Source organism: Lepidochelys olivacea (assembly GCF_965140295.1).
Source record: "Lepidochelys olivacea isolate rLepOli2 genome assembly, chromosome: 2".
In the NCBI taxonomy this organism is placed as follows: domain Eukaryota; kingdom Metazoa; phylum Chordata; order Testudines; family Cheloniidae; genus Lepidochelys; species Lepidochelys olivacea.
This window is the reverse complement of record NC_140412.1, coordinates 1,593,743-1,620,176: the sequence shown is the minus strand read 5'-3', so window position 1 is coordinate 1,620,176 and position 26,434 is coordinate 1,593,743. Positions and strand designations below refer to the sequence as shown.

General features: G+C 62.6%; 1 protein-coding gene across 1 annotated transcript in view; it reads left to right on the top strand.

The window, feature by feature from the left end:
- Nucleotides 1-15,147, top strand: part of OPLAH (5-oxoprolinase, ATP-hydrolysing) — a gene marked incomplete at its 3' end in the record, with an annotated part of 50,466 nt that extends 35,319 nt beyond the window's left edge. The window contains 8 exon segments of the mRNA XM_084621792.1: nucleotides 143-327; nucleotides 491-637; nucleotides 1,053-1,187; nucleotides 7,130-7,279; nucleotides 13,265-13,422; nucleotides 13,815-13,975; nucleotides 14,456-14,553; nucleotides 14,995-15,147. Coding sequence (XP_084477918.1) covers nucleotides 143-327; nucleotides 491-637; nucleotides 1,053-1,187; nucleotides 7,130-7,279; nucleotides 13,265-13,422; nucleotides 13,815-13,975; nucleotides 14,456-14,553; nucleotides 14,995-15,147 — 1,187 coding nt within the window.
- Between the last annotated feature and the right edge of the window lie 11,287 nt (nucleotides 15,148-26,434).

The following is a 26,434-nucleotide window of genomic DNA, read 5'->3' as shown; positions in this document are numbered from 1 at the left end:
TAGATCTCGCCCCCCGGATAGCACCGTCCTGCCCTGTCAGTGCGCCCCGGGGGGCGTGAATATCCCAGCATGCAGTGCAGCCCGTGGTGCCTGCCGGCCCCGTCTCCAGGGGCCCGCTCGCACCTGCCCCTCCGCTCAGCAGCTGTGACCGAGGCCCTGCTGGCTCCCGGCCGCATCCCAGGCGGCAATGGCACCCGCCAGCTGCAGGACAACCTGTCGGACCTGCGGGCGCAGGTGGCGGCCAATCAGAAGGGGATCCAGCTGGTGAGCGAGCTGATTGGCCAGTACGGGCTGGAGGTGGTGCAGGCCTACATGGCACACATCCAGGTAAGCGGGGAGGGGCCTGGTCTGGGGTCCTGGGGCTGCTGTGCCCCGATCTCTGTGCAAAGGAGCAGGAGCCCAGGCTCCCCTGCCCTCCACGTCCCGTTCCCAGCTGTGCCCCAGCCCTGGGGCAGCCCCCACCACCTCACTGCCCTGCCCTGCCCCACAGGCCAATGCAGAGGTGGCGGTGCGGGACATGCTGAAGGGCTTCGCTGCTCGCTGGGGGGGGGCGACGCGCCCCATGGTGGTGCAGGCTCAGGATCACATGGACGACGGCTCCCCCATCCGGCTGACGGTGGAGGTGGACCCACAGGAGGTGAGCCAGGCCCCTCTGCTGGGGGTCGGGGCTGATGTCGGGGGATCTGCAGGGGGAGGAACTGGGGGGGGTAGCAGGAGGTTGAGAGAGTTGGGGGGGATCCAGCTGGCGGGAGTAGAGTTAACCCAAAGGTGGGGGACCCAGTGGCAGAGGTAAACTCCCATCTGATGGGTGAGCAGGAATGGGGCTGGGGGTGACTCCAGGGAGGGTGAATCTGTGGGGGAGGAGCTAGGAGGTTGGGGCAACTCTGATAGGGGAGGTGGGTGCTGGGGTGACCCAGGATGGGGGGAGAGGGGCTGGAATGAAGGAGGGCCAGGCTTCTGGGCTGACCCCAGAGTGGGGGGGGTGGATGCTGGGCTGACCCTGCCTAGGGGGCAGGGCGCGCGGAGCCCGTTCTGAGCCCGGCTCTCCGCAGGGCAGTGCTGTGTTTGATTTCTCTGGCTCGGGCCCCGAGGTGCATGGAAACTGCAACGCGCCCCGCGCCATCACCCTCTCGGCACTGATCTACTGTTTGCGCTGCATGGTGGGCCAGGACATCCCGCTCAACCAGGTGGGCCCAGGAGCGGTCTGCAGGGCAGAAGGGAGCGTGGGGCCGGGGCCGGGGCTGGGACAGGGCGCGCTGGGAGCTGCGGTCTCTGGGTGTCCCCGGGGCTGGGACAGGGCGCGCTGGGAGCTGCGGTCTCTGGGTGGGGCTGGGACAGGGCGCGCTGGGAGCTGTGGTCTCTGGGTGGGGCCGGGGCCGGGACAGGGCGCGCTGGGAGCTGCGGTCTCTGGGTGTCCCCGGGGCCGGGACAGGGCGCGCTGGGAGCTGCGGTCTCTGGGTGGGGCCGGGGCTGGCACAGGGCGCGCTGGGAGCTGCGGTCTCTGGGTGTCCCCGGGGCTGGGACAGGGCGCGCTGGGAGCTGCGGTCTCTGGGTGGGGCCGGGGCCGGGACAGGGCGCGCTGGGAGCTGCGGTCTCTGGGTGTCCCCGGGGCCGGGACAGGGCGCGCTGGGAGCTGCGGTCTCTGGGTGTCCCCGGGGCTGGGACAGGGCGCGCTGGGAGCTGCGGTCTCTGGGTGGGGCCGGGGCTGGCACAGGGCGCGCTGGGAGCTGCGGTCTCTGGGTGGGGCCGGGGCTGGGACAGGGCGCGCTGGGAGCTGCGGTCTCTGGGTGTCCCCGGGGCCGGGACAGGGCGCGCTGGGAGCTGTGGTCTCTGGGTGTCCCCGGGGCTGGGACAGGGCGCGCTGGGAGCTGCGGTCTCTGGGTGTCCCCGGGGCTGGGACAGGGCGCGCTGGGAGCTGCGGTCTCTGGGTGGGGCCGGGGCTGGGACAGGGCGCGCTGGGAGCTGCGGTCTCTGGGTGTCCCCGGGGCCGGGACAGGGCGCGCTGGGAGCTGCGGTCTCTGGGTGTCCCCGGGGCTGGGACAGGGCGCGCTGGGAGCTGCGGTCTCTGGGTGGGGCCGGGGCTGGGACAGGGCGCGCTGGGAGCTGCGGTCTCTGGGTGGGGCCGGGGCCGGGACAGGGCGCGCTGGGAGCTGTGGTCTCTGGGTGTCCCCGGGGCTGGGACAGGGCGCGCTGGGAGCTGCGGTCTCTGGGTGTCCCCGGGGCTGGGACAGGGCGCGCTGGGAGCTGCGGTCTCTGGGTGGGGCTGGCACAGGGCGCGCTGGGAGCTGCGGTCTCTGGGTGTCCCCGGGGCCGGGACAGGGCGCGCTGGGAGCTGTGGTCTCTGGGTGGGGCTGGGGCTGGGACAGGGCGCGCTGGGAGCTGTGGTCTCTGGGTGTCCCCGGGGCTGGGACAGGGCGCGCTGGGAGCTGCGGTCTCTGGGTGGGGCTGGGGCTGGGACAGGGCGCGCTGGGAGCTGCGGTCTCTGGGTGTCCCCGGGGCTGGGACAGGGCGCGCTGGGAGCTGCGGTCTCTGGGTGTCCCCGGGGCTGGGACAGGGCGCGCTGGGAGCTGCGGTCTCTGGGTGTCCCCGGGGCTGGGACAGGGCGCGCTGGGAGCTGCGGTCTCTGGGTGGGGCCGGGGCTGGGACAGGGCGCGCTGGGAGCTGCGGTCTCTGGGTGTCCCCGGGGCCGGGACAGGGCGCGCTGGGAGCTGCGGTCTCTGGGTGTCCCCGGGGCTGGGACAGGGCGCGCTGGGAGCTGCGGTCTCTGGGTGTCCCCGGGGCTGGGACAGGGCGCGCTGGGAGCTGCGGTCTCTGGGTGGGGCCGGGGCTGGCACAGGGCGCGCTGGGAGCTGCGGTCTCTGGGTGGGGCCGGGGCTGGGACAGGGCGCGCTGGGAGCTGCGGTCTCTGGGTGTCCCCGGGGCTGGGACAGGGCGCGCTGGGAGCTGCGGTCTCTGGGTGTCCCCGGGGCTGGGACAGGGCGCGCTGGGAGCTGCGGTCTCTGGGTGGGGCCGGGGCTGGGACAGGGCGCGCTGGGAGCTGCGGTCTCTGGGTGTCCCCGGGGCTGGGACAGGGCGCGCTGGGAGCTGCGGTCTCTGGGTGTCCCCGGGGCCGGGACAGGGCGCGCTGGGAGCTGCGGTCTCTGGGTGGGGCCGGGGCTGGGACAGGGCGTGCTGGGAGCTGTGGTCTCTGGGTGTCCCCGGGGCTGGGACAGGGCGCGCTGGGAGCTGCGGTCTCTGGGTGGGGCCGGGGCCGGGACAGGGCGCGCTGGGAGCTGCGGTCTCTGGGTGGGGCCGGGGCTGGCACAGGGCGCGCTGGGAGCTGCGGTCTCTGGGTGGGGCTGGCACAGGGCGCGCTGGGAGCTGCGGTCTCTGGGTGTCCCCGGGGCCGGGACAGGGCGCGCTGGGAGCTGCGGTCTCTGGGTGGGGCCGGGGCTGGGACAGGGCGCGCTGGGAGCTGCGGTCTCTGGGTGTCCCCGGGGCTGGGACAGGGCGCGCTGGGAGCTGCGGTCTCTGGGTGGGGCCGGGGCTGGGACAGGGCGCGCTGGGAGCTGCGGTCTCTGGGTGGGGCCGGGGCTGGGACAGGGCGCGCTGGGAGCTGTGGTCTCTGGGTGTCCCCGGGGCTGGGACAGGGCGCGCTGGGAGCTGCGGTCTCTGGGTGGGGCCGGGGTGGCACAGGGCGCGCTGGGAGCTGCGGTCTCTGGGTGTCCCCGGGGCTGGGACAGGGCGCGCTGGGAGCTGCGGTCTCTGGGTGGGGCCGGGGCTGGGACAGGGCGCGCTGGGAGCTGCGGTCTCTGGGTGGGGCCGGGGCTGGGACAGGGCGCGCTGGGAGCTGCGGTCTCTGGGTGGGGCCGGGGCTGGGACAGGGCGCGCTGGGAGCTGCGGTCTCTGGGTGTCCCCGGGGCTGGGACAGGGCGCGCTGGGAGCTGCGGTCTCTGGGTGTCCCCGGGGCTGGGACAGGGCGCGCTGGGAGCTGCGGTCTCTGGGTGGGGCCGGGGCTGGCACAGGGCGCGCTGGGAGCTGCGGTCTCTGGGTGGGGCCGGGGCTGGGACAGGGCGTGCTGGGAGCTGCGGTCTCTGGGTGGGGCCGGGGCTGGGACAGGGCGCGCTGGGAGCTGCGGTCTCTGGGTGGGGCCGGGGCTGGGACAGGGCGCGCTGGGAGCTGCGGTCTCTGGGTGGGGCCGGGGCTGGGACAGGGCACGCTGGGAGCTGCGGTCTCTGGGTGTCCCCGGGGCTGGGACAGGGCGCGCTGGGAGCTGTGGTCTCTGGGTGTCCCCGGGGCTGGGACAGGGCGCGCTGGGAGCTGCGGTCTCTGGGTGTCCCCAGGGCTGGGACAGGGCGCGCTGGGAGCTGCGGTCTCTGGGTGGGGCCGGGGTGGCACAGGGCGCGCTGGGAGCTGCGGTCTCTGGGTGTCCCCGGGGCTGGGACAGGGCGCGCTGGGAGCTGCGGTCTCTGGGTGTCCCCGGGGCTGGGACAGGGCGCGCTGGGAGCTGTGGTCTCTGGGTGTCCCCGGGGCTGGGACAGGGCGCGCTGGGAGCTGCGGTCTCTGGGTGTCCCCAGGGCTGGGACAGGGCGCGCTGGGAGCTGCGGTCTCTGGGTGGGGCCGGGGTGGCACAGGGCGCGCTGGGAGCTGTGGTCTCTGGGTGTCCCCGGGGCTGGGACAGGGCGCGCTGGGAGCTGCGGTCTCTGGGTGGGGCCGGGGCTGGGACAGGGCGTGCTGGGAGCTGCGGTCTCTGGGTGGGGCCGGGGCTGGGACAGGGCGCGCTGGGAGCTGCGGTCTCTGGGTGGGGCCGGGGCTGGGACAGGGCGCGCTGGGAGCTGCGGTCTCTGGGTGGGGCTGGGGCTGGGACAGGGCGCGCTGGGAGCTGCGGTCTCTGGGTGTCCCCGGGGCTGGGTCAGGGCGCGCTGGGAGCTGCGGTCTCTGGGTGTCCCCGGGGCTGGGACAGGGCGCGCTGGGAGCTGCGGTCTCTGGGTGTCCCCGGGGCTGGCACAGGGCGCGCTGGGAGCTGCGGTCTCTGGGTGTCCCCGGGGCTGGGACAGGGCGCGCTGGGAGCTGCGGTCTCTGGGTGGGGCCGGGGCTGGCACAGGGCGCACTGGGAGCTGTGGTCTCTGGGTGTCCCCGGGGCCGGGACAGGGCGCGCTGGGAGCTGCGGTCTCTGGGTGTCCCCGGGGCTGGGACAGGGCGCGCTGGGAGCTGCGGTCTCTGGGTGGGGCCGGGGCTGGGACAGGGCGCGCTGGGAGCTGTGGTCTCTGGGTGGGGCCGGGGCTGGGACAGGGCGCGCTGGGAGCTGCGGTCTCTGGGTGTCCCCGGGGCTGGGACAGGGCGCGCTGGGAGCTGCGGTCTCTGGGTGTCCCCGGGGCTGGGACAGGGCGCGCTGGGAGCTGCGGTCTCTGGGTGTCCCCGGGGCTGGGACAGGGCGCGCTGGGAGCTGCGGTCTCTGGGTGTCCCCGGGGCTGGGACAGGGCGCGCTGGGAGCTGCGGTCTCTGGGTGTCCCCGGGGCTGGGACAGGGCGCGCTGGGAGCTGCGGTCTCTGGGTGTCCCCGGGGCTGGGACAGGGCGCGCTGGGAGCTGCGGTCTCTGGGTGTCCCCGGGGCTGGGACAGGGCGCGCTGGGAGCTGCGGTCTCTGGGTGGGGCCGGGGCTGGGACAGGGCGCGCTGGGAGCTGCGGTCTCTGGGTGTCCCCGGGGCTGGGACAGGGCGCGCTGGGAGCTGCGGTCTCTGGGTGTCCCCGGGGCTGGGACAGGGCGCGCTGGGAGCTGCGGTCTCTGGGTGGGGCCGGGGCTGGGACAGGGCGCGCTGGGAGCTGCGGTCTCTGGGTGTCCCCGGGGCCGGGACAGGGCGCGCTGGGAGCTGCGGTCTCTGGGTGGGGCCGGGACAGGGCGCGCTGGGAGCTGCGGTCTCTGGGTGTCCCCGGGGCTGGGACAGGGCGCGCTGGGAGCTGCGGTCTCTGGGTGTCCCCGGGGCTGGGACAGGGCGCGCTGGGAGCTGCGGTCTCTGGGTGGGGCCGGGGCTGGGACAGGGCGCGCTGGGAGCTGCGGTCTCTGGGTGGGGCCGGGGCCGGGACAGGGCGCACTGGGAGCTGTGGTCTCTGGGTGTCCCCGGGGCCGGGACAGGGCGCGCTGGGAGCTGTGGTCTCTGGGTGTCCCCGGGGCCGGGACAGGGCGCGCTGGGAGCTGTGGTCTCTGGGTGTCCCCGGGGCTGGCACAGGGCGCACTGGGAGCTGTGGTCTCTGGGTGTCCCCGGGGCTGGGACAGGGCGCGCTGGGAGCTGCGGTCTCTGGGTGTCCCCGGGGCTGGGACAGGGCGCGCTGGGAGCTGCGGTCTCTGGGTGTCCCCGGGGCCGGGACAGGGCGCGCTGGGAGCTGCGGTCTCTGGGTGGGGCCGGGGCTGGCACAGGGCGCGCTGGGAGCTGCGGTCTCTGGGTGGGGCCGGGGCTGGGACAGGGCGCGCTGGGAGCTGTGGTCTCTGGGTGGGGCCGGGGCTGGCACAGGGCGCGCTGGGAGCTGCGGTCTCTGGGTGGGGCCGGGGCTGGGACAGGGCGCGCTGGGAGCTGCGGTCTCTGGGTGGGGCTGGGACAGGGCGCGCTGGGAGCTGCGGTCTCTGGGTGGGGCCGGGGCTGGGACAGGGCGCACTGGGAGCTGCGGTCTCTGGGTGGGGCCGGGACAGGGCGCGCTGGGAGCTGCGGTCTCTGGGTGGGGCCGGGGTGGCACAGGGCGCGCTGGGAGCTGCGGTCTCTGGGTGTCCCCGGGGCCGGGACAGGGCGCGCTGGGAGCTGCGGTCTCTGGGTGGGGCCGGGGCTGGGACAGGGCGCGCTGGGAGCTGTGGTCTCTGGGTGGGGCCGAGGCTGGCACAGGGCGCGCTGGGAGCTGCGGTCTCTGGGTGGGGCCGGGGTGGCACAGGGCGCGCTGGGAGCTGTGGTCTCTGGGTGGGGCCGGGGCTGGGACAGGGCGCGCTGGGAGCTGCGGTCTCTGGGTGGGGCCGGGGTGGCGCAGGGCGCGCTGGGAGCTGTAGGCTCTCTCTGTGCCCCCTGTGTCTGTGCACTTGCCTGGAGCGGTGGGTTCAGCCCCAGTTCGGTGGAGGGCAGAGGGGTGGGGGTGCTCAGGGCAGCCTGACGCCCTCTCCCCCATGGCAGGGCTGCCTGGCCCCGGTGCAAGTTCTCATTCCCAAGGGCTCCATCCTGGACCCATCCCCGGAGGCTGCCGTGGTCGGGGGCAACGTGCTGACCTCACAGAGGGTGGTGGACGTGATCTTCAGGGCCTTTGGGACCTGCGCCGCCTCCCAGGTGAGAGCGTGGGGGGGCAGCATGGCCTGTGTGGGGCTGGGGAGGGGCAGCTGTGGAGCTGGGCCCTGGGGCTCTCCCTGGCTGGGGCTTGGACAGGGGCACAGAAGCAGTGGGGTCTGGCGATTCCTCCAGCCTGCGGGCATAGGGCACGGGCAGTATGGCGGCTGTGCCCAGCCGAGGCGAGTTGCCTGTTGAATGGGCCCTGGCGGCTGGAGGCATCCCACAGATTGGGGCTGGGCGTCCCTTGGGCTGGGGCTCGCCCTCCTCCAACTGCCTTGGCTGGGGCTGGGCCAGGGCCGAGTACGCAGCTGGGCCGGCCTGCCTCTCCTCAGGACCAGGACCCCAAGACAGGGGGCTGGCTGGCACAAGATGTGACGGAGCAGGGAGTGGGGAGGATTCACCTGGGGATGTCGCAGGGGAGTTTTACTGGGACTGTCTTGTCACGGCGTCCCCGGGCGATGCTCTGGAACTGCTCCATACGAAGCCAGGCAGGACTCTGGGGGAGCCTCCTCTCTGGGAGCAGCCTGTCCCAAAGGCAAGATGCTTACACAGCTTCGACCTTCCTGGGTCTGACCTCGGAGTATTCAGCCTCCTCTGCCCCCCACGTGCTTCCCACAGCCAGTCCGCCCAGGCGGGGTCCTGAGGAAGCCAGAGGGTCCTGCTCTCCAACTCCGCAGACAGACTTGACTCTCAGCGAGCCAGGAAAACAGAAGGTTTATTAGACGACAGGAACATGGTCTAACAGAGCTTGCAGGTGCAGAGAACAGGACCCCTCAGTCAGGTCCATCCTGGGGGACAGGGAGGCCAAAGCCTCATCTGGGCCTCCCTCCATTTCCCCAGCCGGCTCCAAACTGAAACTCTGCAGCCCCTCCTCTCCTTTGTCTCCTTCCCGGGCCAGGAGGCCACCTGATCTCTCTGTTCTCCAGCCCCTTCAGTCAGCACCTTTGCAGGGGAGGGGCCCAGGCCATCAGTGGCCAGGAGACAGGGTGTCGGCCATTCTCTGTGCAGACAGCATCACACCTGCCCTCTAGGGCTCTGCAACAATCACCCCCCTTATCCCACCACCTAGATACTTAAGAAAGGCATAGGGGAAACTGAGGCACCCACACTGTATTCAGAGAAAACATTAAGAACATTCCTACTTCGTCACACCTCTCCCCCCTTCGAGATCGAACTGAGCGGGTCACTTTAGCCAGTGACCTGGGGAAGTTCGAAGCCACCAACGTTCCCATGGATGCCCCAGCATCTCTCCCGTTCCTTGGTGGGAGTTACACCAGGCCCTTCCAGTTTCACGCCCTCCCTTAGGTCGGGGGTGGTCGATAGCACTCGCATGCTGCATGTGGGAAGGTTTATGTGGCCCGTGCCCTTTGGCCACCCCAGTACCCCTGGGGTTCAAACTGGGATCGGGTCTTCTCCCAGCGCTCCAATCTGGAGGGCTGCGATTGGGCTCTTTTGCTTAAGAGCCCCCATCGTGACCATGGCCGGCTCTGGGCTTGGATAGCCACTCCCCACCTTGTGGCCCAGGTACGACACCTCTGCCATCCCCACTTTACACCTTCCTGCTTTTACCGACAGTCCTGCCTGCTTCGGGTGACCCAGCCCCCTGTTCACTGGGGACACGTGTTCCTCCCAGGCCTGGCTAGAGACACAGGTATCATCAACGTACGCCAGGGCCAAGTTCTCCCTCCCCCTCAGTAGCCAATCCACCCGGTGCTGGGGGGTGGCCGACGCCCCCCCGAGGTCGAAAGGCAGGACCAGGAACTCAGAGAGCCCCAAAGGGGTGGTGAAGGCAGATTTCAACCTGGCATCTGGGTCCAAAGGCTCCTGCCAGTTGCCCTTGGTGAGATCCTTAGTAGGGAGGTAGTGAGCCCCCCCAGCTTGTCTAGAATCTCACCAGGCCTAGGCCTGGGGTAGGCATCGGACGCGGTGATATCCTTAAGCTTCCGATACTCCCCACAGAACCAGATCAACCCGTCTTCCTTGGGGACCCACCCCAGTGGCACGGCAGGTCCTCTGACCCCGCGGCACGGCAGGTCCTGCGACCCCGGACAGAGGGTGGGGAAGGCCGGGACAAGGTTGAAGCTCCCTTGAGACCCCTGCCCATCATAGAGGAACCTTTCCAGAAGGGGGCTCTGGACATAGTGGGGCCCCTCAGCAGGGCGACCTGGTCGGGGAAGAAATACGTCCTGGGGGTGGTGGATCTCGCCACCCGCTACCCAGAGGCGGGGACTCTGTCCTCCACCGAGGCAGACACCAGGGCAGACGCGCTGCTGACCATCTTCAGCAGAGCGGGGTGTCACGGAGTCCCTGGGCGATGCTCTGGAACTGCTCCCCATGAAGCCAGTCAGGACTCTGGGGTAGTTGCCTTTCTGTGAGCAGCCTGTCTTCAGGACACACAGCTCACACAGCTTCCACCTTCCTGGGTCTGACCTCGGAGCATTCAGCATCCTCTGCCCCTCCGTGCGCTTCCCCCCAGCGAGTCCACTCAGGTGGGGCTCCTGGGGAAGCCAGAGGGTCCTGCCCCCCAACTCCGCAGTCAGACGGGACTCTCAGCCAGCCAGTAAAACAGAAGGTTTATTAGACGACAGGAACATGGTCTAAAACAGAGCTTGCAGGTGCAGAGAACGGGACCCCTCAGCTGGGTCCATTTTGGGGGGCAGTGAGCCAGACAACCACGTCTGCACTTCACTCCATGTCCCAGCCAGCCCCAAACTGAAACTCCCTCCAGCCCTCCTCCTCTGGGCTTTGTTCCTTTCCCGGGCCAGGAGGTCACCTGATTCCTTTGTTCTCCAACCCTTTAGCTCTCACCTCGCAGGGGGGAAGGGCCCAGGCCATCAGTTGCCAGGAAACAGGGTGTCGGCCATTCTCTGTGTCCAGACTCCTGCACACACCGGCCCTCTAGGGCTCTGCAATGATCATACACCCTTACCCCACCACCTAGATACTTAAGAACTGCCTAGGGGAAACTGAGGCACCCCCATACTATTCAGAGGAAACATTAAGAAGAGTCCCACTTCGTCACACGGGGTCCTTACAGACCAGGGGTCCAATGTCCTGTCAGCCCGGCTCCAGGGCCGGTGGGAGAAAGGTGAGGTCTGGCCCACCTGGGCCTCTGCAGGTGACCCTCCATCCCACGGGCTGGTGGAGAGAGTCTATGGGGCCCTAGGGATGGTGCTGAGGACTTTTATGAATCAGCATCCGCAGGACGGGGACAGGCACCTGCCCCACTTGTGGTATGGGGACATGCCCCAGGAATCCACCGGGTTCTTCCCTTTGAGCTGCTGTGTGGGAGGAGAGTGAGGGGACCCCTGGACCTGGTAAGGGACGGTTGGGAGGTGAAGGGGGGAGACCCCCAGGTGGATCTCTTCCCTGAGGTGGGAGCCAATCCTCCCATCAGGTGTCCCCCATTCAGAGTCACTGGGAAAACAGCCCAGAGCCTGGAGAGGGAGGTCAAGGACATGCTGGCTTTAGAGGTGATCCAGCCATTCAACAGCCCATGGGCCTCATCCGTGGGGCTGGTCCCCAAGGAAGACGGGTCGATCTGGTTCTGTGAGGAGTATCGAAAGCTTAAGGATATCACCGTGTCCGATGCCTACCCCAGGCCTAGGCCTGGTGAGATTCTAGACAAGCTGGGGGTCTCATTACCTCCCTACTATGGATCTCACCAAGGGCGACTGGCAGGAGCCTTTGGACCCAGATGCCAGGTTGAAATCTGCCTTCACCACCCCTTTGGGGCTCTCTGAGTTCCTGGTCCTGCCTTTCGACCTCGAGGGGGCGTCAGCCACCCCCCAGCGCCGGGTGGATCAGCTACTGAGGGGGAAGGAGAACTTGGCCCTGGCGTCCATTGATGATACCTGTGTCTCTAGCCCGGCCTGGGAGGAACATGTGTCCCCAGTGAAGAGGGGGCTGGGTCACCCGAAGCAGGCAGGACTGTCGGTAAAAGCTGGAAGGTATAAGGTGGGGATGGCAGAGGTGTCGTACCTGGGCCACAAGGGGGGAGCGGCTGCCCAAGCCCAGAGCCGGCCAAGGTGGAGATGATCAGAGATTGGCCCGTTCCGCAGACCAAGAAACAGGTCCACGCCTTTATCGGGGTAGCGGGGTACTACCAGGGGTTTGTACCCCACTTGAGCTCCCCAGCTGCCCCCACCACTGAGCTGTGTAGGAGGGGGAAGCCAGACGAGGTGGTCGGGTCCGAGCAGTGCCAGAGGGCTTTCTGTGCACTGAAGGAGGCTCTAATCCAGGGCCCGGTAAATTTGGTACACCCAGACTGTGCCAAGGCCTTTTCAGTGCCACCGACGCCTCAGACGCAGGGCTGGGTGCGGGGCTGATGCAGGCCGATGCTACGTGGGAGAGACACCCCATCGGGTACCGGAGCAAGAAGCTGCTGCTCCGGGAGCGGAACTATGTGGCCATCGAGAAGAAATGCCCGGCCGTGGGGCAGACCCTTGAAAAGCTGCAGCCAGATCTATGGGGCGGCGCTTTGCTGTGTACACGGACCCCTCTGCCCCGACGCAGCTGCATCCAATGAAAGGGGCTGATGCCGAGCGGCGGGGGACAGAGACACCTGGTCAGAGGGTGGCCCAGGTCAAGATGGGGGCTCTTAACCAAGAGAGCCCGAATCACAGCCCTCCAGACTGGAGCGTTGGGAGAAGAACCAATCCCAGTTTCAGCCCCAGGGGTTTTGGGGTGGCAAAAGGCACAGGCCGCATAAACCTTGCCACATGCGGCCTGCGAGTGCTGTCGGCCACCCCCGACCTAAGGGAGGGCGTGAAACTGGAAGGGCCTGGTGTAACGCCCACCAAGGAACGGGAGAGATGCTGGGGCATCCATGGGAACGTTGGTGGCTTCGAACTTCCCCAGGTCACTGGCTAAAGTGACCCCACTCAGTTTGATCTCGAAGGGGGGAGAGGTGTGACAAAGTGGGACTGTTCTTAATGTTTTCTCTGAATACTGTGTGGGTGCCTCAGTTTCCCATATGCAGTTCTTCAGTATCTAGGTGGGGGAAATAAGGGTGTGTGATTGTTGCAGAGCCCGAGAGGGCAGGTGTGATGGTGTCTGCACAGAGAATGGCCGACACCCTGTCTCCTGGCCACTGATGGCCTGGGCCCCTCCCCTGCAAAGGTGCTGACTGAAGGGGTTGGAGAACAGAGAGATCAGGTGGCCTCCTGGCCCGGGGAAGAGACAAAGGCCAGAGGAGGAGGGGCTGGAGGGAGTTTCAGTTTGGAGCTGGCTGAGGAAATGGAGGGAGGCAAGATGGGGCTCTGGCCTCCCTGTCCCCCAAGATGGACCTGACAGAGGGGTCCTGTTCTCTGCACCTGCAAGCTCTGTTTTAGACCATGTTCCTGTTGTCTAATAAACCTTCTGTTTTACTGGCTGGCTGAGAGTCCTGTCTGACTGCGGAGTTGGGGGGCAGGACCCTCTGGCTTCCCCAGGACCCCACTTGGATGGACTCGCTGTGGGAAGCGCACGGAGGGGCAGAGGAGGCTGAATGCTCCGGGGTCAGACCCAGGAAGGGGGAAGCCGGGGGAGCTGTGTGTCCTGCAGACAGGCTGCCCCCAGAGAGGAGACCTCCCCAGAGTCCTGCCTGGCTTCGTAGGGAGCAGTTCCAGAGCATTGCCCGGGGACGCCGGGACAACGTGGACTGGGGAAACGGAGGGAACCCCAGGGTTGGGGTCTAATCTCCCTGCTCCCCCAGATGGACCTGCCTGAGGGGGTCCTGTTGTCTGTACCTACAAACTCAGATTTGGACTGTGTTCCTGTCGTCTAATAAACCTTCCGTTTTGGTGGCTGGCTGAGAGTCACGGGGAATTGCAGGAAGTGGGGGGTGCTGGGCTCTGACTCCCTCACACTCCATGGCACAAGGCCGGTCATGCTCTCCCGTCGGGGTCCCCGGGGCCGGCTCTCCCGTCGGGGTCCCCGGGGCCCGCTCTCCCGTCGGGGTCCCCAGGGCCGGCTCTCCCTCCATCTCTCATCCCCTCGCTCCAGGGCTGCATGAACAACGTGACGTTTGGGAACGAGTATGTGGGGTACTACGAGACAGTGGCGGGCGGCGTGGGGGCCGGGCCCCACTGGCATGGGCGCAGCGGGGTGCACACCCACATGACCAACACCCGCATCACTGACCCCGAGATCCTGGAGAAACGGTGGGTCTGGGACCCCATGGGGAGCTCCCCGTCTTTGCAGGGCTCTCGGCTAGGGCCCTCCTTGGGGGACACGGGCAGGGAGTCTAGGAGAAGGGCCTTGTGAGGGGGGAACTGGATGGAGTGGGAGGTCCCTTGGTGGGGGAGTGGCAGCAGCCAGGACACCCAAGAGCTGTGGGGTAACCCCAGCTTTTTAGGGGCCTCCACCGAGCCGATGGGCCCTCAGGATGTAGTGTCCTCGGCCCCTGTAACCGCTGCCGGGGGGGCTGAGCCGGCTCCGGGTCCCAGGGTCTCCCCGCCCTGTGCTCGGGCAGTGGCAGAGTGTGCAGGGGACCGGGTGGAGGGTGCCCTCCCGGGGGGCGCTCATCTCCCCAGTGACGCTGCCTCCCCCCCAGGTACCCAGTGATCCTGCGCTGCTTTGAGCTGTGCCAGGGCAGCGGGGGCAGCGGGCGGTTCCGGGGCGGGGACGGGGTGATCCGCGAGCTGCTCTTCCGCCAGGAGATGGTGCTGTCGGTGCTGAGCGAGCGCCGGGCCTTCCGCCCCTACGGCCTGCAGGGTGAGCACCCGCCGGGGTCTAGCCCCCACCGGGCACCCCCTCCCCTCCCCTCCCCTCCACTGCGGTCCCCACTGAACTGCCCAGCTCCTCGCGGTATCCCCATTTGATCCTCCCTCCGGCCCCCCGCCAAACCCCCACACCCGCTCGTGGTGTCCCCCGTCTGTCACCCTGTCTGCCCTCCCTCTGACCCCTCACCCTGCCCCCTCGTGGTGTCACCCGTCTGTCACCCCCTCTGCCCTCCCTCTGAACCCCCACCCCATCTGCCCTCCCTCTGACCCCTCACCCCACCCCCTCGTGGTGTCCCCCGTCTGTCACCCCATCTGCCCTCCCCCTGACCCCCCACCGCACCCCCTCGTGGTGTCCCCCGTCTGTCACCCCGTCTGCCCTCCCTCTGACCCCCCACTCTGCCCCCTCGTGGTGTACCCCGTCTGTCACCCCGAATTTGACCCTCCCTCTGACTCCCTTTTCTCTTCTGGGCAGGGGGGGACTCTGGCTCCGCCGGGCTGAACTTGCTGATCCGCAGAGATGGACGAACCATCAGCCTGGGGGGGAAGACGTCAGTGCGAGTGCTTCCCGGGGTAAGGGAGCCGGTTGGCATGGCTGTCCTGGTGGGGGTGGGGCTGTCCCAGGATGGGGTGGGGCTGGTTGGCATGGCTCTCCCAGTGGGGGGCAGGGCTGGCATGGCTGACCTAGGGGTGGGGGGCATCTGGTTGACCCGACTCTCCTGGTGGGGGGGTGGGGTTGGCACGTCTGTCCCGGGGATGGGTAGGAGGGGCTGGTTGACCCAGCTCTCCCGGTGCGGGGTGGGGTTGGCATGGCTGTCCCGAGGGAGCGGGGGAAGGAGAGGCTGGTTGACCCAGCTCTCCCGGTGGGGGGTGGGGTTGGCACGGCTGTGCTGTGATGTGGCTGGTACTTTCCTTGGGTTGACCTGGTCTGATTCCCCTCTCTGGGGCTCCTGTCTGGGCAGGGTCTGGGGACAGCCCCCTTCTCCCCTCACCGTCTCCCTCCCCTCCCCGCAGGATGTCTTCCGCTTGCAGACCCCTGGCGGGGGTGGCTTTGGGCCGGCTGCTGACACTGGGGACTCCCTGGAGCGGCACCAGCCGCCCAACGCCAGGAGCTTCCTGGAACGTGGCAGCCTGTACGACTATCGCCTGGCACAGGAGACGGCGTGAGGACCGGGGCTGGGGCGTGGGATGAGCCACCCCAGGGCTCTGCCCCCACGCCATGCGGGCTCCGAACAAGCAGCCGTGGCATGGCCCCCTCCCCCCTCCTGGCCTCCTAATGCGGGGAGCATCCTCTGTTGGGCCAGGATTCCTAGGTCCCAGTCAGCTGTTCCCTGCCTCATTGTGTGACATTGCCTGAGTCCCTGCCCCTCTCTGCCCACTATGGGGTGAGCACTTGCAGGGGTCATTCCTGGCCTTTGCAGAGGGTTTGGGACTCATGGGGCTGGAGGTGCAGTTGGGGATCCGTCTCCACCTCCGAACCCAGGCAAGGGGAGCAGCTCCGGCCCGGCCTTTTGGATGTGGAGAAGAATCGACACTGGGCATCGGACCTATGTCCATACCGTGGGGAAACAGGACACTGCGTCAAGCTGCCCCGCCAAGGACTGATCTGCACCTGCTTCAGAGAAAGCAAAGCCCCAGACTCGATAGGGGGGAGCGGGCTGGGCTGGTGCCCTTCCCTTTTCTCCAGCAGCCCGCACCCGTACTTGTTGACCTTGTGGTGCCCGACACCAGCCTAGAGGTGCTGGTGGATGCCTCAGGCAGTTTCATGGATCCGGAGTCTGCCCTTTCATCGGGACCAGTCACCCACCAGATGGCTCCCTTCAAGGCAACTGTCCTTTGAGGCCACCGAGAAGTTCTGTTTGGGCTCATTCATGAACTGCATTCACCAGTTGTCCTTGGCATCCCCTGGCTCATCGCCTACGACCTGCACATCTGCTGGTGGTCAGGCACAATATGCTCTTGTTCCCTGTCTCGCCAGCAGTCCTGTTTCCTGAGAGCCAAACCAGGCCCAGCAGCCCACTGCTGCTTACTCAGTCCTCCAAAGAATTCAGAGATGTTAAGAGAGGATCCAAAGGTGACCCTGGCAACCCCCACGGCATCCTCCACAGCTCCAGGGATTCCTGTTAAATTTCAGCTCTATGCCGACATGGTTAGTGAAAAGAGAGCCAGCGCCCTACTGCCTCATTGCAGCATGACGGCCTCATTGACCTCCCGCCAGGAGCCGAGGCTCCTTTTGGGCACATTTACTCCCTCTCATAATCTGAACTGCAGGCATTTCTGGGGGACCTGTTCTCAGGAAAACCTTCAGAAGGGGTTAATTTGCCCCTCTACATCCCCAGCAGGGGCCCCAGTCTTCTTTGCGGCAAAGAATGGTGGTTCCTCCGGCCTGGTGTGGACTACCAAGTATTGAACAAGAGTACAATCTGAAACCGGTACCATGTACTGCTTATTAATGAGCTGTTTGAAAGACTCTGCCCTGCCAAGGTCTTCACAAAGTTGGGCCACCGTGGAACTTCTGCCCTGGTGAGGATCCAGGAAGGAGACGAATGGAAGACCACCTTCCATACCAGGCATGGCCATGGTCATGCCATTTGGGTTGTGCAATGCCCTGGCAACATCTTAAGGACATACTGGACCAATTTGTTGTCCTTTACCTGGATGAGATCCTCATTTTCTCTGAAAGTCAGGACCTCCACAGTCATCACGTCTGCGCTGTCTTGGAGTGATGACGCCAAAACCACCTCTGCTCAAAACTTGAGAAATGTGAGTTCAATAAGGGCACCGTGGAATTCTTGGGATCCCCTGGCCTGAGGAACTCACATGGACCTTCGTAAGGTTGGGGCAATATTTGACTAGGCTACACCCAAGGATGTAGGTGGAGGGCAGTGATTTCTCGGATTTGCCAAGTTTTACACGTGATTTATTAAAGGATTCTCTAGCCTGGTTGCACCCATAACAGTGCTCCTGCGAAAGGGGGCCAGTTTGCCTGACCCAGGGGGTTCAGTTAGCCTTTGATTGACTGAAGAGGGCATTCACCTTGGCACCTATCCAAATTCACCCAGAATTCACTGAACCATTTATGATCAAGGTCAATGACTGAAACTTTGCCATAGGTGCAGAATTATTTCTACATGTGGGTCCCTGCAACCAATTCTACCCATGTGATTTTTATTCTTGGAAGCAGTCCTCAGTGGAAAAATTACCATATTTGGGACAAGGAACTACTGGATACCAAGGCGGCTCTGAGAAGTAGGGCTCCTTCTAGGAGGTGGCACCATTCCCAGTCCAAGTCCTGTGGGCCATAAGAACTTGGAATATCTATAGACTGCCAGACTCCTTAACCAACCCCAGATCTGCTGGTCCCTCTTCTTTGCTCACTTCAGGTTTGTTGCAACCTATCATCCCAGGGCAGCTGCCCTATCCCGCAAAGGCTAACATCTCAGACCTGGTGAAGAGCCCTCTGCCACCATGGTCAAGGGGCCCAACTTTGTCAACAGGACAATTGACAGCAGTCTGATTTCCTCCATCTGCTCCCCGACGACGCATTTGTGACCTAGATCTTCCAGACCCTGAACGATGTGGTTACCCAATCACCCCAGATCCGACTACAGAATGGCCTCTTCTATTGCAAGGCTTTTCTGTATGTTTCGGAGGGACAACCTAGGTTTCAGGTATTGAAACTATGCCACAATTCGCCAGCAGTGGCCGTTTTGGCCAATTCAAGCCAATCTGGTCTTGAGGAATCTCTGGTGGCCAGGCCTATGAGATTACATGAAGGATTATATAAGGTCCTGCAACCTCTGTGCCTGTATCAAGAACCTACATTCTAAACCCCTAGATCTCCTCCAGCCTCTGCCCACACTGCCAGTCTTGGTCTGCTGTGCCATTGGACTTCATTGTAGAACTCCCACGCTCGCAGGGACACTGGGCAATCCTGCTTGCCCTTGAGCTCCTAACAAAGATGGTGCACTTCAGTCCATGCCGTACAGTTCCCACCCATGGGAGGTGCCTTGGCTTTCCCCCCTTGCTTATTTGGCCATTTGTATGTGAAATTACCCTGTGTGTGCCCGCTCTGCGGGGCAGGAAGCGACCTGCCAGCCAGGCCCGCGGCGAGTCGGTGGAGCTGTGGTTGTACGCCAGGGCAAGTGTGGCTGTGCCCTGCGCCAGGCTGTGCCTCGGGAGCTAATTTTGGCAATTGAAGTGAGCTTCCCGGTTTGTGGTTTGCCTGGGAAAGCTGCACGGCCCTGTAGAAACCTGGTGCATCCTCGGGCTAATTAACGCTGTTGTCAGCGAGGGCCGGAGGAGCTGGGCGGGGCTGGCTGGGCTGGGCAGGGGGCCAGCAGCATATTCATTCAGTGGGTGATTCTCCTTCAGGTAACAGCTGCTGTGATCATGGGGGCCCCCTGACCAGCTTGCAGTGTCCGCCGAACGCTGAGATGCAGAGAAAGGGTTATAAGATATTCCAGGGGTGGGAAAAGGTGCATAAGGGAGACAAACAGAGAGCCTAGGCTAGTCCAGACAACGCCCCGCCCCGCAGGAGAGTCCCAGCACGGTGCTAACCCCACGTCTGCTAACCAAGAGAAGTGGGGCCAGAAATCAATGGGCCAAAATGAGGCCTAACTGGTAAGCAAACTAATGAGGGGGGATGGGCTGTTCCGCCCGTGGCTACCTTTGGGGGCCAGACAAAAAGCCTTCGGGGAGCTGGTGGGGAGGCAGGGGGGCCGGCAGGAACGGGCTTTTCCATCATGGTTACCACCGCCACCTTCTCCTGGGATCGGCCCTTGGGCCGCTGCCCTGACCAGGCCAGAGAGAGGGACCCAAATGTTGTCGCCAGCTGCCCTGGCTCCCACTAACTCCCAGCCCTGCTGCCCCCCACCCCTGCTGTTTTCTTTTTCTTCCCTTAGCTCTCCTCTGTTCTCTCCCTCTCCTCTGCCTTCTGCCTAATAAGACCCTGGCTGAGCCAGCCAAGACTGCGCCTTAGCAGCCCCGCTGTGAGCCGGTGGCCATGGAGGCGGCTAACGGTCATGCCCAAACAGCCCCGAGCTGGTATACGTTTGCTGGGTCCTGGCATGGCCGATCGGCCCCTGTGATGAGCTGTTCTCTTCTGCCCAGGGTGTTACCGGCCACGGGGCGACTGTGTGAGCACATGGGTGTCACCAGTGGTGAGCTGGAGCCAGTTCGCTAGAACCGGTTGTTAAATTTAGAAGCCCTTTTAGAACCCGTTGTTCCGCGAGGGAGAACCAGTTCTAAAAGGGCTTCTAAATTTAACCGGCCAAAAGTGGTGCCTTAGGGGCTGACTCCATGGGTGCTCCAGCCCTAGAGCACCCAGGGGGAAAATTTGGTGGGTGCAGAGCACCCACTGGCAGCTCCCCGCCCCCCCCCCCAGCCCCAGCTCACCTCCGCTCCACCTCCTCCCCTGAACGCGCCGCCCCGCTCTGCTTCTCCGCCCCCCCCCCCCCCGGCTTCCCGGAAATCAGATGTTCGCTGAGGGGAGCTCGGCGGGGGGGGGGGGGCGCGAGGAGGGCTGCCCGCGCCGCAGCAGGTAACCCGGGCTGGGGGGCACAGGGGCACCGCTCCCCGCCCCAGCTCCCCTCCGCCTCCCTCGGCCTGAGCGGGAAGCCTCCACCTGCGTCTCAGCCCCCCCAGACTTCCAGTGCGAACAGCTGATTCGCGGGAAGCCGGAGGGGGGGGGTGGGGCGGAGAAGCAGGGCCGGCGGCTCGTTCAGGGCAGGAGGCGGAGCAGAGGTGAGCTGGGGCTGGGCGCAGGGCGGGGAGCTGCCGGTGGGGGCTCTGCACCCACCAAATTTTCCCCCTGGGTGCTCTAGGGCTGGAGCACCCGTGGAGTCAGCCCCTAAGGCGACTCCAAAAACAATCATGGAGCAGGTCCTCAAAGAATCAATCCTGGAGCACTTGCATGAGAGGAAAGTGATCAGGAACAGCCAGCATGGATTCACCAAGGGAAGGTCATGCCTGACTAATCTAATCGCCTTTTATGATGAGATTACTGGTTCTGTGGATGAGGGGAAAGCAGTGGATGTATTGTTTCTTGACTTTAGCAAAGCTTTTGACACGGTCTCCCATAGTATTCTTGTCAGCAAGTTAAGGAAGTATGGGCTGGATGAATGCACTACAAGGTGGGTAGAAAGCTGGCTAAATTGTCGGGCTCAACGGGTAGTGATCAATGGCTCCATGTCTAGTTGGCAGCCAGTATCAAGTGGAGTGCCCCAGGGGTCGGTCCTGGGGCCGGTTTTATTCAATATCTTCATAAATGATCTGGAGGATGGTGTGGATTGCACTCTCAGCAAATTTGAGGATGATACTAAACTGGGAGGAGTGGTAGATACGCTGGAGGGGAGGGATAGGATACAGAAGGACCTAGACAAATTGGAGGATTGGGCCAAAAGGAATCTGATGAGGTTCAATAAGGATAAGTGCAGGGTCCTGCACTTAGGACGGAAGAACCCAATGCACAGCTACAGACTAGGGACCGAATGGCTAGGCAGCAGTTCTGCGGAAAAGGACCTAGGGGTGACAGTGGACGAGAAGCTGGATATGAGTCAGCAGTGTGCCCTTGTTGCCAAGAAGGCCAATGGCATTTTGGGATGTATAAGTAGAGGCATAGCGAGCAGATCGAGGGACGTGATCGTCCCCCTCTATTCGACATTGGTGAGGCCTCATCTGGAGTACTGTGTCCAGTTTTGGGCCCCACACTACAAGAAGGATGTGGATAAATTGGAGAGAGTCCAGCGAAGGGCAACAAAAATGATTAGGGGTCTAGAACACATGACTTTTGAGGAGAGGCTGAGGGAGCTGGGATTGTTTAGCCTGCAGAAGAGAAGAATGAGGGGGGATTTGATAGCTGCTTTCAACTACCTGAAAGGGGGTTCCAAAGAGGATGGCTCTAGACTGTTCTCAATGGTAGCAGATGACAGAACGAGGAGTAATGGTCTCAAGTTGCAGTGGGGGAGGTTTAGATTGGATATTAGGAAAAACTTTTTCACTAAGAGGGTGGTGAAACACTGGAATGCGTTACCTAGGGAGGTGGTGGAATCTCCTTCCTTAGAGGTTTTTAAGGTCAGGCTTGACAAGCCCTGGCTGGGATGATTTCACTGGGAATTGGTCCTGCTTCGAGCAGGGGGTGGGACTAGGTGACCTCCTGGGGTCCCTTCCAACCCTGATCGTCTATGATTCTATGATTCTAGGGCAGGAGGCGGAGCGGAGGTGAGCTGGGGCCGGGCGCAGGGCGGGGAGCTGCCGGTGGGGGCTCTGCACCCACCAAATTTTCCCCCTGGGGGCTCCAGCCCCGGAGCACCCCCAGAGTCGGTGCCTAAGGTGCCACTTTTGATGTGATCGGTGAGGGGAGCGGCTGCTCCCCCCCTAGCTACGTTACCCCACCCCACCCCAGGAGCCAGAGGGACCTGCCGGCTGCTTCCTGGGAGCTGCCCCAGGTAAGCAGCTCCGGGACTCCCCACCTCGCCCCCGGCAGGTCCCTCTGGCTCTTAGGGGTGGGGGGGGCACCCACTACTGTGGCCCACGAGACCCTCCTGCCCGGGTCTGGGGGCAGTCAGGGGACAGGGGAGTGGGGTGGATGGGGGCATCAAGGAATGCGGGCGGTTGGATGGGGCAGGAGTCCCGGGGGCGGGGGGGGGCACGACCCCCTCCTGGGGTGAGGAGGGAACCGGTTGTTAAGATTTTGGGAGCTCATCACTGGGTGTCACACGGTTCGTTCCCTGAGCCTGTCCCTAGAGGGCGCGGCGGGTGCAGCGTGGTCTCTTGTTTTGGGAGGGGGAGAGGTTGGGGGGTTAATATCGATACCCCAGCTGCTCTGTTTCTTAGACCCGCGCCTGGCCCTTAGAGTGGAAGATGGGGCGGTTTGGGATGGTCCTTCGCTCCGTGTGTGTGTGATTCCAGTCTCCGCCTGGCCCCTGCGATGGTTGCTTGATCTCCATCCAGGAGCCTAGGCTCTGTTTGGGTGTCCTGGGCCCTGGCCATGGAGCACTGGGAAGGGAAGGCCCAGCCCTTGAACGTGCTGTGGGAAGCCGGGGTAGGGAGCAGAGGACAGGGTGAGGAGCTCGCCGGAGCCTGTGTTGCTTAGGAGTGGCTGCATTTTTCTGAACGAGCTGGAGCTTCCTTCGTGCTGAAGGTGTCTTGCCCAGGTACATGGCCAGGAGGTGACGAGGGCGCGACGAACGGAGGCCAGGCCTCTCTCTCCCCCAGGAGGGGATGGAGATGGCAGAGAGCGTTGGGCCGGCTGCTGCTGGGTGAGCGCTCGGAGTCAGGAGTCCGGCTGGCCTGCGAGTGAGCTGAGCCCGCGGGGACTGTGATTCTCCAGCAGGCAGCACCAGAGATGGAAGCTGCGTTGTCTCTGCGGTTCGGTTCTCCCCCCCTTGTGTGTGTTTGTCTTGTTCTGTCCTCTCGGAAGCAGGATGGGACTTTAACAACAACAGGGACAGCTCCAGCCCAGCTCACCTGACTTACGCTCTTTCCCCCTAACTGGATGGTTATTACCAGGACCCCAGTTTTCTGTGATAAAACCCCAACATTCACTAATAAGAAATGTAAAAATGTGCGTTTTTCCGTGACAAAGGGATTTCTAGGATCCTGGGTTATACCATCGTTAACGCCAGCTGAAAGGCTGTCAAATGGGGGTCAGGTTCCTGGTAAAATGTCTCTCCCATGAAAGGGAACAAGCGTCACTGTGACAATGACAGCCTCGCTGGGAACCTGACAGGTCCAACGCTTTCACTGTTTTTCTTCCTCTTGCTGTATCTTTAATAAAATGCTAAAGGACTGTTCGTGGTGTGTTTGCCAGGGGCCCGAGCAGCCTCACCCAAACGTCATTTAACACTGTTCAGGGCCAGGGTCACATTAACATCTTTCAGGGTAACAGCCGTGTTAGTCTGTATTCGCAAAAAGAAAAGGAGTCCTTGTGGCACCTTAGAGACCAACCAATTCATTTGAGCATGAGCTTTCGTGAGCGACAGCTGAATGCATCCGATGAAGTGAGCTGTAGCTCACGAAAACTCATGCTCAGATAAATTGGTTAGTCTCTAAGGTGCCACAAGTCCTCCTTTTCTTTTTATTAACACCTTTGATGCCCTAGCGGATTGCACCCACAGAAATCAGTCGCGGCCAGCTCAGGTTTGGCCCAGCTGGCCTCCCTTGGGACGGGGGTGGGGCTCGGACAGCGATTTAAAGGGCCTGGGGCTCCTGCTGCAGCTACCGCCCCGGCCCTTTAAATCGCCGCCGGAGCCCCACTGCAGCCTCCCCAGGGCTCCGGCAGCAGGGCTCCGGGGATGATTTAAGGGACCCGGGACGGTAGCGGCAACCGGAGCCCTGGATCCTTTAAATCACCGCCCGAGCCCTGCTGCCGGAGCCCCGGGGGTCGTGGTGGCAATTTAAAGGGCCCGGGGCTCCCAGTTGCTGTTACTACAGTCCCGGGCCCTTTAAATCTTGATTAAAGGGCCTGGGGATGTAAAGACCCCGCCTCTTCCAATTCAGGCCCTGCCCCCGCCTAAGTACCGGTAAGTCCTTGAAGTTACTTTCACCCCTGGACCTGAGTAACACTGTGACCACATGCACCAGGTTGCAATGCTGAGAGTGGGGAGCCAGACGCAGCCCCTGGGACAGGAGCCACCTCTGCAGGGTGACTATAAGAACGGCCAGACTGGGTCAGACCAAAGCTCCATCTAGCCCAGTATCCTGTCCTCTGACAGTGGCCAATGCCAGGTGCCCCAGAGGGAATGAACAGAACAGGGAATCATCCAGTGATCCATCTCCTGTCGCCCATTCCCAGCTTCTGGCAAACCGAGGCTAGAGACACCATCCCTGCCCATCCTGGCTAATAGCCACTGATGGATCTGTCCTCCAGGAACTTAATCTAGTTCTTTTTGAACCCTGCTATAGTCTTGGCCTCCTCTGGCAAGGAGTTCCACAGGCTTATTGTGCGTTGTGTGAAGAAATGCGTCCTTTTGTTTGTTTTAAACCTTCTGCCTATTAATTTCATTGGGTGACCCCTGGTTTTTGTGTTATGAGAAGGAGTAAATAACACTTCCTTATTCACTTTCTCCACACCCGTCATGATTTTATAGACCTCTATCTTATCCCCCCTTAGTTGTCTCTCTAATATACTTTTTTTTGAGATGGGGCGACCACATCCGCACGCAGTATTCAAACTGTGGGAGTACCATGGATTTATATTGAGGCAATAGGATATTTTCTGTCTTATTCTCTATCCCTTTCTTGATTCCCGACATTCTGTTCGCTTTTTTCGCTGCCGCTGCCCATTGAGCGGGTGTTTTCAGGGAACTCTCCACACTGACTCCAAGATCTTTCTTGAGTGGTAACAGCTAATTTAGAGCCCGTCATTGTATAGGTATAGTTGGGATGATGCTTTCCAATGTGCATTACTTTGCATTTATCAACATTGAATTTCATCTGCCATTTGGTTGCCCAGACACCCAGTTTTGTGAGATCCCTTTGTAGCTCTTCACAGGCTGCCCGGGACTTAACTATCTTGAGTAGTTTTGTATCATCTTCAAATTTTGCCACCTCACTGTTTACCCCTTTTCCCAGATAATTTATGAATATGTTAAATAGAACTGGGCCCAGTACAGCCCCCTGGGGGACACCACAATTTACCTTTCTCCAGTCTGAAAACAGACCGTTTATTCCTACCCTTTGTTTCCTGTCTTTTAACCAGGGTGAGTGCAGGGTGGGCTCATTCTCCAGTCCCCCCTCTTGGGGCCTCCCCTCCTCACCAGCCAGGATTAGGGTTGTGGTGCCGGGGTGGAGGGTGCTGCTGTGGGTGGTCAGTGCCCCCTCAGCAGCTTAGGGTAGCGCACCCATTGAACCGGGGGCTCCCTTGCTCCTGCTGTCTGGGCTCGTGAACACACAACACCCCGCTGAGATCACAGAGGCACTGGGGAACAGGGGCTCTTGGTGCTCTCAACCTCTGCTCATTGTGCTGATCAGCATTCACTGTTACTGGTGGGAGCATGCGGGGAGAGGGGGTCTTTCACCTCTACTCCGTCCCCGGCTTGGTTGCTGTGTCTGTCTGCTAATGTTCTCCCGCCCCCTGCCCCCAGAACCCCCTCCAGCCAGGTGCCCGAATCAGGTGATTGGCTTAAAACTCTTGAGTTAGCAAATGAGTAAGTCTTGATTCATCGCTTCCAAGGCCAGAAGGGATCATTGTGACCGTCTTGTCTGACCCCTGTACAGCACAGGCCAGACACCAGCCCCTAGGGCAGAGCGTTTCGACAAACAGCTAGTCTTGACTGAAAAATCGCCAGGGCTGGAGAATCCGCCACAACCCTGGGTACATTGTTCCAAGTGTTAGTTGCAAACCTAGGCCTTATTTCCAGTCTGAATGTGTCGACCTTCAACTTCCAGCCACTGGATCCTGTCAGACCTTCCTCTGCTAGAGTGAACAGCCCATTGTTAAATCTCTGATCCCCAGGTAGGTACTTCCAGACTGGGATCAACTCACCCCTTAACCCGCTCTTTGTTCAGCTAAATAGATTGCGCTCCTCTGTACGGCAGGTTTCTAACCCTTTAATTCTGACCACTCCCCAATTTATCAACGTCCTTCTTGAACTGGAGCCAGGATCCCAGCAGCGCTCGCACAGTGCCACGTACAGAGGGAAAATAAACTCTGCTCCTACTCGAGATTCCCCTCTTTATATATCCCAGGATGGCATTAGCCCTTTTGGCCGCAGCCTCCCACTGGGAGCTCATGTTCGTGTGGTTATCCACCGTGACTCCCAAATCTTGTTCAGGGTCCCCATCCTCGCTGTATACATTTACATTTGCCTATATTAAAACGCAGTTTGCCTGTGCCCAGGTTACCAAGTGATCCAGATTGCTCTGAATCGGTGGCCTGGCCTCTTTGTTATTTATCACTGCCCCAGTTTTTGTATCATCTGCACAATTTGTCAGTGATGATTTTATGTTTTCTTCCAGGTCATAGATAAAAATGTTAAGTAGGGTCAAGAACCAACCTCTGTGGGGGCTCACTGGAAACACACCCACTCAGTGGTGATTCCCCAGTTACAATTACATTTTGAGATCTATCAGTTAGCCAGGTTTTAATCCATTGAATGTGTGCCATGGTCATTTTATACCATTCTAGTTTTTGAATCAAAATGTTGTGCAGTACCAACTCAAATGCTTTACATCAACCCTGTTACCTTTGTCAACCAAACTTGTAATCTCATCAAAAAGAGATTTCACATTAGTTTGATGGGATCTATTTTCCATAAACCCTGGTTAATTGGCATTAATTGAGTCCTGTATTCAGCTGCTTCATTCTCTTGGCTATAATTACCAGCTCATCCTGTTTACCCTTTCTAAAAATTGGCACAACTTCTATTCTTCTAGAAGTGCTCCAAGATTTATTGAAAAATCAACCTTAATGGTCCAGTGAGCTCCTCAGCCAGCACGTTTAAAACTCTTG